General features: G+C 41.5%; 1 protein-coding gene across 3 annotated transcripts in view; it reads right to left on the bottom strand.

Annotated features, from left to right (window-relative positions):
* Positions 1-12836, bottom strand: part of EYA2 (EYA transcriptional coactivator and phosphatase 2) — an 87737-nt gene that overhangs the window by 16816 nt on the left and 58085 nt on the right. For all 3 annotated transcript variants that reach the window (XM_054644417.2, XM_077187400.1, XM_077187401.1), the window contains exons 6-9: positions 11994-12061; positions 9897-10074; positions 8110-8237; positions 7560-7643 (exon numbers count right to left, since the gene is read on the bottom strand). In XM_054644417.2, the coding sequence (XP_054500392.1) occupies positions 7560-7643; positions 8110-8237; positions 9897-10074; positions 11994-12061 (458 nt within the window). The remainder of the gene's footprint in view (positions 1-7559; positions 7644-8109; positions 8238-9896; positions 10075-11993; positions 12062-12836) is intronic.

Below are 12836 nucleotides of genomic sequence, written 5' to 3'. Positions count from 1 at the left end.
TTCATGCACTGCTTCTGCTTGCCCTGGAATATGCACTAAAAGGCCACGGATTTGTGAACAGCTGATCCAAGCTGCACGTCCACAGCTCTCCCTGCCTGCACACTGGGGCTCTGGAGGAAGAGGGAAGCAGATTTATCTCTGGCAATCTCTCAAGTGCAAGCCACCCCAGCCCTGGCTCCACAGCCCTCTCCAGGGCTGTGCCTTGCAGTTCCCTGTTCAGACTTGCAGGCCATTAGCACAGGGCAGAGCTGGCTCCTCTGACACAGATAACAAATCTGCTTCTTGTCTGACTCTGCTCTCCTCAGCAACGTGACAATTAACTCGACATTGGGATTGTCAGGACAAAGTCATCCTGAGCCTGGATCCTGGATTCAGACACCATCACCTCCCTTAAAAACCCCACCAAAATAAAGCCCCAGCATTTAAAACTAATCAGTCCTTTTAAATCCCTGCCAAATACCTATTTATGCCGTGAGCAAATAATTACTTTTCTACAAGGAAGAAAGTATTAATTAAGAGTATTCAGCAGACTCCTATTCTATAGGGTTTATCTGCCACAGGTGTCAGCCAGAGGTGAGAGACGGATTAGGATACAATCAAGGGCCTTCCAAGTTAAATCTCCTCCTTGTGGTTATCTGTTAATAACAAAGTTGTCACCAAAAGAAAGAATTTAATAGTTTTAATTGAGTTTAATTACTTGGAAACGCCTGGAAAATCGACCAGCTTGGTTGTAGCATTAAAAAAATAATAATTAAAAAAAATTCAAAGATAAAAATACCAGGGTCACATGTTTGAACAAAAAAAGTCTGTGAGAATAATCATCCTTTCGCTGTAACATTTTATACCTTGATCAAAATTTGAGACATGAACAAGACTTTCCCAGAATAATGGGAAATTAACCACGTGCATGAGTTCTAGTTCAAGTAAATTCATGTCTTTTTCAGGAAAAAACCCACATTTCACTCTTTTACTAACTACACCTAAGTAGCTTAGCTTGCAATTTTATCTCTTTAATAACACAGGCTACAGCAGACTGAGCCTCTCAGAGCTTTCCCAGTGAGAGTATTTGTGAGAAAAGTTGTTTAAAGTAAGGAAAGTAGTTGAGGACCCAAAAGCCATTTTCAGAAGTGATTTACTTAAAGGACTACACTTCAAGCTTTTTTGAAAAGGACCATCCCTTTTCCAACAGAACCTCTCAGTTTTTCAAGGTCCAAACTTTTTCCCACTAAAATAAGGACATTGTTTATGAAAAGATTGATACATCCAGGTTTATTGGGCAATTTACTGAATTTAAATGATTAGTGTCATAAGACAGCACAGTGTGACCTTGTGGAAAGGCCACGATGGAGAGCAAATGTAACTGAATCCCTTTTCTTCAGGTACCTTTTCATATTCACCCTTCCTGTGATTTTAGGGGCACTTCTGAATATTCTTACTGTCTACTGAACAACTCCTTTAACTGTCATGTCTCTTCACATATGGCTGGAAATTATTCCAAGAACCAAACGGGCACACAGGCCACTAAATCTCACATTTAGGGTCACACAGAGGGTGAAAAGTCTCTCCCCCCTCTGGAAAGGAGCTGTGCTTAGGGACAGGCAGCAAGGCCCACACTAATTTATCCAGGGTCTGAACCCATCAAGCCTGAAGTGGATTCCAGTCCTGTACAAGAATATGGAATATGTACCTAAATACAGGTTAAAGGCTGAGCATTGATGCTTGAGGATAAATAGGAATTATTTCTATTTAGTAACACAAACAGTTCATGACCAAAAACCTACAAATAATTTCTTTTTACTGTACGTGGCATGCGTTTCAGAAAAGGGAGTGGAATTTAAACCAAATCAATCTTAATTTCCTTCCCCTCAGCACAGGAGAGTCACTGTATTTCTATATGAAAGCCCCTGATTGCCCTGTGAAAAACACAAAACTTCTGGAAAGCTTGGTGGAAACACACCATGGAGTGTAATCCTCAGCACAATGACATAGTTTGCACATGCAGCTTCCTAAAAAAAGTCATGTCCCCTTGGTTTTTCAAACTTTTTCCCCTTAAAACTCCAGTCCCAATTCAACCGAAGCAGGTTCCCCTTCCTCGAGCTTGTTTAATAGCCCAGCATTGTTTCTGCTATTTATTTTATGTCAAAAATAATCCTTTAATAGTCCCAAATGCCACGTGTGCAGCTTGCTCAGAACCCCTCCTGCTCCCCTAAGCTCCAGGACAAGGGGTTACATCCCCAGGAGCTCAGAGCATCTCTGTGCCCACCTCCAGCCTGCTGGGATCTGCTTTTGCTGCTCCTGCTGCTGCTTCTCACCGCGATGACAAACACAGATGTCTGCTCCCGAAATACACGTTTGAAACAATCAAATGGCTGGAATTATTTACTCCCTTCTCTCCAATAATGAGCTAAATAATTGATATAGCAGCATGTCTAAAGTAACAGACTTCTTTATTACCTGCAGTGATTGAATGCTTCTTTAATTTAACTTAAAAAGGCATTAAACACAAGGTTTAGCCTCCAGTGGGTAAAAAAATCTCCAACTTCCTCAGAAAATCCTTTCCAAATTGTATTCATCTTGACTTAATCCATGATCTACTGAGTGAATTAGGCTCTATTTGTTTTGAAAATCTATTTTATGGAGTTCCAAGGGCTGTGTTTTCCTTAGGAAGGGCTTATTCTGCCTTTCTGCCCAGGATGCCTGCTAGCAGCCCTCAGCAGAGGCCTCTGCAGGTTCTGAACGTCCCAAGGTGCCCCACACATATGACTAACAAAATGTAAATAAACACAGCTGAGCCAGTAAGAAATTGGAAGGTTTTCTCATTAAAGAAATAAAATAAACAGATGTCCTTAAGCACTTTGGCTCATGTTTGTCAAAGGAATGGAAAACTCTCAGATGTTGGAGCAGCAGTCATGATATAAGGCCACATCTCAAGCGAGAGAAGGGGAAAAAAGCAATGCCCTGGCACTCAGAATTAACTAATAGTTCTCAAGGGAGGCCCCTTTTGATTTGAACCTTAGCAACTTCTACAAATAGTTTTTAACAGCCGAGCAATAAAATGGGGTTTTATTCCTTCTCAGTTTGTAAAGTAGTAAAGGACAGGCTCGGCCATTAGGAGCATGAATCACCAGCAGATTTGATTAAATCCCCATGGTGTTTCAATCAGGTCCTGCCTTTAGGGTCCTGTGAGAGAACAAAGCAGGGAAAAGCACAAGCTACTTGAAGCACTCAGTGAAACCAGGGAAGGGGAAAAAAAAAGAAATTAAAAAAATCAAACCTAGTGTTTTACAAGGATCTCGCGTAGAGCCAAGGAGGAACTTTTCAATGACTTTTTCTTTTTTTAATTGGAAATTATAATTCATTCAAAGGAAAACTTTTCATAAGAACATGTAACAGCCGGTGAAACTTTTGAGGAATAAGGTTTCTTAGATCCACAACATCATTTCTGGTGAGAACAAGACAGTCCAGTTCACAGCCAGCACACAGCAGCTATAACATTTGTTCCAATGCTAGAAAATCATATTTATGACCTGTCCTCAACTGGGCCAAGCAGAAACTTTTGCTACTCTCTCCAAAAGGTCCTGCTATGATTGGTGGACCCTCTCCTGGGTGACTGCAAGTCTCTCATCAGAGAGGCCCAGCCCATGTTTGCACAGGCTGGAAAGCTGAGGGCATCTCCTGTCTGCTCACGGCTTCAGTAAAGCTCATGCTGCCACTTCTGAAACACAAAAGCATTAAAAAAACGTGGCTGTGACAGAAAAGCAGCCCCTGCTTCACACAAGCACCTCTGAGGCACACTGCAAGCCCTCAGTGAGTGCACAGGGGCTGCTGCACATGAAGCAAGCACACAGCCCCAGCTCCCGGGGCAGGCTCACACAGGGGAGCTGCAGCTCAACCCGCACCCAGAGCACGGCTCTGTGCGATTTTAAACCAGGACATAACGTGCTTTACACGTTTCTGCAGTGTGTTCTTTTCTTAGTTTGAGGTAATTCCGAATGCTGAACAGTCTCAGAGGTTACATGGCTCTTGCAGGGAGTTTTATAGATCTGAACTCCCAGGTATCAGCAGGCACTGTCAAAGTGCTGATAAAGATCCAACACAATTCAAGAACTTAGACTGTCCTATGTGTTCAAATCTCTAAGCCCAGGTTAAAATAAAATCCTTGTCATTTGATTCCAGGATTTTGGAGTATCTTGGATATAAAAATGAATTTTAACTCCAGTTTTCACTTTACTCACAAGTCACTTGGACACTTCAATCCCAAGAAGTGGGGATGCAACACAGAACAAGAATACACATTCTTGGAACAATACAAAATACTAAGAAAAGGTATTGGCTTCACAGAACTCCCTCAAATTAGGAAAACAACACCCCCACTGCTCCCTTTTTTCCTTGATACCAGTCCTTCAAAAAGCATGAGAATGAAACTGCAGTACAATACTTGAACACAAATTTCTGCAACTCTTTCAGTCTGAGAAATTTTAAGGCTTAGACAGCACAGGTTATGGAACAAACTTGCCAATATCCCAGTTGGGGAAAGAGGAATAGAGTCATGATTATTTTTGGCACAGGACTGCATGCAATCTCCTCATATTGTTTCTGAATTACTACCACCAAAAGAGTCTTTCTATGTCAAACAAGCCCCTTGACTTTTACCCAACTCCTGTGAAAGCCCAGCAGCACTGTTATGGATTTCACCACTATGTTCAGTCAATGATCTGGGGACAAACCTTTGCTGACCTGGCCAAGGCTGCAGCCACCTCCCTGTGGAGCAGGAGCTCCATCACACACACCTAAGGGTTAAAAAGGCTCCGTGGACACCACTAAAAGCCACAAGGGTCGACATCTGCTGAGGGCTGTAGGCACATGGTAAATATTCTGCAGCCATAGAGTGATCAGAAAGCTGCAGAACAGGTTTCATAAACCCTCCTGAACATAATACCCAGGGTTACCTGCCCCTGGAACTTTTGGGGAGTTGCCTTCTCTTGTCACCCTATGGCAAAGAAATTAAGACCGAATTTCTGATGACTCTGCAATCCATGGGCTACAGCAAAGGGTTTGGGAAGAGAGGACAAAAAGGAGCAGCCTAGGCTGGGCTATTGATTCATGCTTCAACTTTCAGTACATTTTGGATTTTAACTGCAATTGGTGCTGTGGGCAAAGTATTTTCTAAACACCTCAGAGTAACTCTCAATGCCCTGAGGAGGCCATATGTATGTTAAGAGCCACAGAGAAAACAAAGAGAATTTTCCCATGAAGTCAGATCAGAAAATATGCATTGAAGCATTAACCATTAATAACATGACTTTTTGTGAGTTCTTTCTCCTCTTTTTTTCTCATTTTTTGGACAGCTGCTTGTTGCTGCCATCACCAAGGAAGGGGCAACAGACACAACCATTTGTGATTAAGTAGCTAAAGAACACAGGAATTTAGCCCCAAATCTCTGAAGCTGTGGTTGGTGTTCCTCCTCCCATCTTTCAAGAAAAATCACCCCAGAAAGAGGTGTTATTCTTCAGCTTTAACAACTTTGCAGACTAATTCTTTGAGCACCTGCAGCTCCACCAGTGCCACAGACAGGATGATACTGGGAGATAAATGTTGGCCAGGGGATGGTCAGGATCACATAAACTCACACCTCTTCTGGAGAAGGACAGAGAGCACCAAGATCTCCATGTGAGAGATTTAATTATAAGCATATGCATGTCTAATTACAGGCATGTGAATTCTTTCATGGAGAATTTTGGTTTTGATACTTAATTTACTTGGAGATTAACACTTCCTACACTACTGAAGTAAGAGATTCTGGAACTATTAACCTCTGGCTGCTTCACTTGTACTTGATAGTTTTGAATTGTGCTACCATTTAACAGTTCCCAGGACAGCCTGTCTGAGTGTTCTGTATTCCCCTCTTGGTTTAAAGTCTGTTCCAAAGCCCACCAAAGCCTCTGGTTGTCTTTGGATCAAGCCACCAGCCTATAATAGTTTTATAAGCATTATAAACCATTTCCCTTACAGGAGAGTCCTGAGGAATTTAATACTGATGAAACAAATGAAGAACTGCAAAGCAAAAAGTCCTTCTAGAGAAGTTGCTCAAGGAACCTGTCATAACTCAATAGAGAAGGTGATTGATTCTTCCAAAATAATTCTCCAAATACATAATTCTCTAAATTAGTATAAAGGAAACAGCCAACAGAAGCCCCCACACAGCAGATTCCAACTCTACACCCTCTAAACGTGTGCAGGAGGCAGCAGGTGAAGGCATCTGCCTCAGGGGTGCTGTGCTAGACAAAGCCAGCCCATGAAGGGAATTCTCCCCATGAACTCAGCAGCCCCTGCCCATGGCTGAGCTCGACCACAGAGCAGATCTGCACACCCTGAGTTTGTTTCCTGATCCTGCCTAATTCTTTCTGGTGTTTGTAGGCAGCAGGTCTGAGCTTCCACACGCACACCTCGTTCATTATGTTCTCTGGGAAAAGTCACCACTTCAATTACCTTGTACAGCGTGGCCCTGGGTAAATCCCTGCCTGGAAACACATGCTTGGTTTTCAGAGGGTGCTGCTAGAAGTCTTAGCAGCATTCCAAGTGCTGCAGTAGACTTCCACACCACAAACACCATTTTATATCCTTTACAACTGTGCACATCTAACAGTGAACAATAAATCTATCTTACTAATTACACGTTCAGCTTGTTATAACCATCATAAAAAAGTACAGCTGGTAAAGCCATGAAATGATGTCAAATCATATTTCTGCTTTCTGGAGAGAAGCTGGGTTATTTTCCAGTCTCCTGATGAAGCTGAGTGCTCAAAGCCATGTGTGGAAACAGCTGCCAACTATGTCATCCACCTTTAATTAGGTAATGATATTGTCTTTTTTCCTACCCATTTAAAAGTGCTTGACATTCTGTAATTCAAAGTGACTTAGGTGTTTATCATAAAAAGCTGCCTTAGGAAGAAATTGAAGCACATGGTACTAAATCTGAACCAGTGTTTTCTCCTTAGCAGCCAAGTTCAGGCTGCTCAGCCACAGTTATCTGAAAAAATGGAATTGCCTGTGTTTCAAAGAGAGTATCTAAAGTATGGTCAGCTAAACATGTTTCTGAAGCCCCCTTAGACACGTGAGCTTCAGCAGCAATGTGGGAAGCACAGCCAGTTCTTCACGGCAACCCAGACAGAGGAACACAAAATCTCTCTTAAAAAATTGTCTGAGATTTGTAAGAAAACACTGGTCTAACAAAAAAAGTGTCAGCTTATTCAGGCTGGAGTTAATGGAGCCTGGCTGCTGGATGCTCTCTCTTGCAGATGACAGACACTGGAAGAACATCCCAGCAAGTGGCAGCTGAACAACACAAGCTCTGGAAAAACAAGGGGCTACTTGCAACATGAAAGGGAGGTAAATTAAATTTTCACATGTTCGGAGGAAATACCACAGGACACGTTTATACAAATATGTCTGAATAAAACAGGCAGCATCTGTCTGAATAGCTGGCTCATTAGCTGCCCCCACAGTTCCCAACACAATTTGGCTGGACAAGCAGTAATGCTAAAAAAATTAAATTTTACCTTCCCATATCTGGATGCAAAGGTTCCCGTGAGTAAGGAGTGAAAAATAATTATCGTCTCATCCAAATCCCATACAAACACACGCTGTGATGACAGATGGGGTGGAAAAAAGAAATATAGTTACATATTAGGCAACTGCAAGAACAGGTTCAGTCAGGAAATATGTCCTGTTGGACTAGAGATTTTTAAGATCTCAAGCCATTTGGAGCACTGACTGGATGTTTTGTGAAAGCAGGCAAAATGAAACATCAGGAATTTGGAACTGCCATCCCAAGAGCCTGCTCTCCTAACAACCACAGAAATCCCCTGTTGCCCATCAAGTCAAGGGAACAAAACATCAGACTTACAAAAAGCCCAAAGGAAAAAAAAGGGTACTTATGAAGAATAGTTTGAGATGTTGATAACACAGAAATTGAGCAATTGTTTTGACTACTCGTGCCTGCAGGTTCCAGTTGTATTACTAATTCTGTTCTGTCTCTCAGATTTGCTAACAGAGGCAACTGTTCATCCTTGCTGGATGTACCAAAGGAATATAAATTAAAGTTATTACCTCAATCTCACTGTCAGCAGTAGGGGAAGGATCGTTGCTTCTTTTTGACCGGGCTCGTACCTTGCCATCTGACCCTCTGTGATGTCTGTCTGTCTCTACATCTTTTGCTGGTGTTGTTGAATATTCCCCTGTTAGGAGAAAGAAATTCCATTGTAAGCCTAAATTTTGTCACTGTAATTAGAGCACAAAACCTTTAATGGAAAAGCAACAGAAACACTGTGAGAACACAGTGAGAAAATCTTACTCTTTTCACACCAATAGCTAACAGTGTAAAAGAAATAAGTTTTAATTCCTAAGATTGGTTAAAACAATTTCAAGAATCACCAAAACCGCAAATATAACATCTCAGAAAGAACACATCGCTTCAAAAAACCTTACCAAAATTTTCACTGGAAAGAAAAAACTTTTGGAATTTTACTCCCCCCCATTCTTTTCAAAGACAGAAATTAGAAAGAACCCAAGACCAATTACTTGACTTCTGAAATTTACAGACTTCTGAAAGTCCAATTACAGATTTCTGAAATTTTTTTTCAAATCTTTTTAGTTTTGTTTTCTTTTTTAAAATTAATGAATGAGAATGATTGAAAATATATTTCAACATCAACTTTTATTTAAAAATACAGCACTAACCTGTTGAGCCTTACCCCATTTCTCAGAGGATGGTATTTTAGAAATAACTGAGAAGACACAGTTAAAAGCAAACTTCCCATGTATAAAGTATCTGTTTTGATTGGCTTGAGTTTCACAGATCTGTCTGGGTTTCACTCACCTTACATTACAAATCCTTTTCAAACATATTTTTCTTTACACCTTGCTAAGTTGTGGCCTCTGCAACTTCCTAGAATAACCATACTCTTCTTCAGAGAAGCTGGGATTGTGCCTAGGAAGCCTTTTAGAAATTATCCTTTCTCAAAAAGGCTGAGATAAGATCTAAGGAACGGAAAATCCTCCAACTGCTTTTAGAGCAGTCTGTGATCACTTCTTTTTAAATAACAATGCTAGTTTATTTTTCTTTTAGATCAACCACAGATGTTCAGATTTGTTCTGTAAGTCAGCAGACCTTCAGTGGGTGTGTACTGTGATCATCCATCAATTGTGTGGTGTTTTATATAAATGTTATTGCACGCCAATGAAAACTAGCAGGGAAGTGATATCTGAAGATTGCTCTTGAACAGGACACTGGGGGATCATAATCCACCAGTAATTCCATAAACTACTTAAGCTTTGAAACTTTAAAAATTAGGCATTCAAAGAGGGGACACAAATTTTGAAGCTTTTTTTTGGCGTGGGATTCATCTCAAACTTTCATATCAGACACAGTTTGTGCAGATTTTTTAAAGAGGGACTTTCTCTTGATGTTGTTTATGAATGCACGATATTAAGTGTTGCTGTAAGAGGTGAATATAATCCTCGACAAAGATATGGGCTAAAAAGTCATCAGACACTGAGGAAACTGAATTTTTCAAAGTATGGCTGCTTGTTTTGAATTCATGGCCATCCACGGCAGCCCTCGGTGCTGCTCTGGGGTTGGTATGGCATTGTCATTCTGTACTACCTTAGAGGAGATCAAACCTCAGATACTCACAAAACCAACACAGGATGGTTTTAGAGAGCTTGGACATTCCAATCTCTTCCCAAACCCCTGTGTAAGGACTGTTCAGTGCTAGAAAATCCGAGCATTTAAAAAATACATTTAAAATACGCATTTAAAAAACTCCAACAACGAGAGGACAGCATTTACATCTCCAGATGGCTGAGGCTGCCAGGAGCACAAGAGAGGCACCTACCAGAGAGAGATTCTGTGCTCTGGCTGGTGATGTTGTGGGAAGCCTCCTGCAGGGAGTAGGTGGAGGTGGGGATGGCCGAGGGGCTGATGCTGTTGGCAGACACGTACGGGGAGTTGTAGGACGAGCTGTAATACTGAGAGTACTGGCTCTGAGGGAAGCTGGGATACGAGGAATATTCCTTGGAGGGAGAAAAAGAAACAGCTAACTGGCATGTACCTGGTGTTATCTTACAAACAAGCAAGCCACCACAAAAGCTGTGTTACTTGTGCACGCAGCAAGTCACGGCTCGGGGACATTTCACTGAAGAACTGCATTGCATTCACTTAGGAAATCACATTTCTGCTTCTCACAAATATACTCCTATTTCATTATGATAGACTAACCAGCAAGAGGTCAGAAATCTGGCAAGTTCTGGGTTTTTTGATAGGATTTTAGTTATCAGTGCTGACACATTTTATATTACAGAGTTTAACAATTTAATGTAAGAGTGAAGTAGGGCGGCTTTCTGAAAGGGGCCATGATGGGACACATAATCTTTGCAAACAACAAAACACCTAAGAAATTGCAGGAACAGAATGAATAACTGGGTGAGGGAAGGAGCAAAACAGGCTGCATTTTCCCATCATCAGCAACATATTCTGATCAGCTCTTAGGCTAAAAATATGAAAAGAAAGTAGCAATTTTTTTTGCAGCAATGCTCACAACAGTCTGCCCAACTATCTCAGCAATAAATAAATAAATGCCTGAGTGATCTTGCCTACCTACAGAAAAAATGAACTAAATACATGAGGTGCAAGTGACCTTGGGGAGCTGAGGTACCACAAAACTCTTTGCCTTGATTTTAAGGCACCCAAAGAAACCCTATAGCATTATCCTTAAATGTTTGGTGGGTGCATTGTGAAAAGCAGGATACTAGAAAACATTACAAAATGCATCTCTGAACAATCAAAGCACAAAAGGTTTAATTTGTTTCTTTTTGTTTTAATTGCAACTCCTGTCCTTGTCCACCAAATTTGCTTTTCCAGACAGAGAACTGTGTTCAAGCTCTGGGCATTGTCTTTGAGCAGAAGGCTTTTATTCCCTCAGAAATTATAATTAGCCTCTGGTATTAAATAAAATTAATTAATAAATAGTCTTTAGAAAGACTAAAAGCACTTTCCTCCTTAACAGCTTACATCTTTGTCTGTGACAGCTATTTCATTAACTTTCAGTCACCAGGGAGCTCTCAAGAACAAAGACTCAAATTGTCATAAGAACAATTAGACTGAAAAAGAAATGAGATAATTTCATTGTTTTCTGCTACAGAAGATTACAAAATAATTTAAAAAGCCCAGCTTTTCCCCCTGTTTAGGCAACCTCCATACTTCATTCAAATGCCCTTCTGTCAGTAATGCTGATGTTTTAAGTCCAAACTGCAGCAACAAAGAAATTGCCCACTGTTGCCATTAAAAATACAAGTCAACAATCACCCTACAAACAAGGAACTGAAATTACTGGCCAACCAAAACACATTTTCTGGGACAGTGTACTCATTTGTTTGCTCCAAACAAGAAGAACCATTTGCTACTGGAAAACATCTGTCTTGTGTTTTATTTATACACACACATTCACCAGGGTATCTGAGGCATGGAGGCTATGGACAGGTGTGCCCTCAAAGAGGAAAGTGCACAGAGAGCTCAGATGGCTCAACATCCACCAGGGGCTGCCAAGGCCTCTCTCAGATTGTCCACACTCACTGCACAGAGATGACAGGACTCTGGGAGCCATCCCCTCTGGAGAGGATGCACAACATAGCTGAAAGCTGTGAGATGGCAGAAGAATGAGGAAACTCAGCCAGAGACTGCCAGGGCACCCTGCTCCTGGCAAGGACTGCACTCTGTGTGTGTGCACTGGGACACATCTGAAAATTAACCAGGGTACCCTGAAATCCAGCAAACAGACAGGCCCAAGGAGCAGAACACAATGGTGTTCAGCAAAACACAAAGCAATACCTTCCTTAAATATATGAGAACACTAAAATAATCTCTCTGATCTATAAACCTTGCAAGTGGTTCAAAGTAAGTGACAGGGTTGCCAGCAGTAGGTGCTGAACCATACCTGATGCACAGCACTGAATCCTGCAGAATTTGTCAGGCCGTTGGCTCCCTGGTAAATCCCTGTTGTGCCTGAGGGAAAGAGTGTAACAGTCATAAGACACACCAGCAATCAAAGGAACAGGGTATGTTAATTCAAGTCATTTCCAACAGGAAGTAAAGTACCAGCTCACTGCAAAAAAGTATGGCACAAATCCGAGGCTGTAAAAACTTTGGGCTGTTACTGGGGTTTACTGACTGAAAGGCATTCATTACATGCACTAAAATATTGATTATTGGCTGGGAAACACAGCTGGAACACAAGGATTCAGCCCAGATTTAAAATTCAGTTACTTCTTTTTACAATAAGTAATGGAATAGTATTTTTTATCTTCTCCTCCTGTAGGAAAACCCCTCAGATCACACAGACATCCTCCCACATGTGCTGTTTCATGCATGGGTATCTGTCCTAATTGATCAGGTACCCAGGAGTTTTCAGAAGAAGAATCTGTTCCCTGGTGTTGGGATTCCCAATGTGAGAGCAATATTGCTGAGATTTCTGGGACAGCAAAGATATTTCTTCACCCTGGGATATCAGGAAGGGAAGGATGGACATGGTTCTGTCCCAGGCAGAGCAGCTGATGTTCAGCCAGGCTCCCTCAGCTGCAGGAAGCACCACCACAAAGACTTTGTTTGGAGAAGTAAAGAAATGGTCTGTCTTTGCCTCCCATCAGGCAGAGGTAGCAGAGCCATAAGCTCTCCTCTCCTCTCAAGTTCTAGCCTTGATTTAATCTCACTCTACGCTGGTTTTGATTTCAGCATTTTTCATTTCACATGGTGTGTCAAAGAGGTGTGATTTTGGTGCTGC

The sequence above is a fragment of the Agelaius phoeniceus genome, chromosome 17, assembly GCF_051311805.1.
Source record: "Agelaius phoeniceus isolate bAgePho1 chromosome 17, bAgePho1.hap1, whole genome shotgun sequence".
In the NCBI taxonomy this organism is placed as follows: domain Eukaryota; kingdom Metazoa; phylum Chordata; class Aves; order Passeriformes; family Icteridae; genus Agelaius; species Agelaius phoeniceus.
Note: the sequence above shows the minus strand (reverse complement) of the source record. Positions and strands in the feature narration are given on the sequence as shown.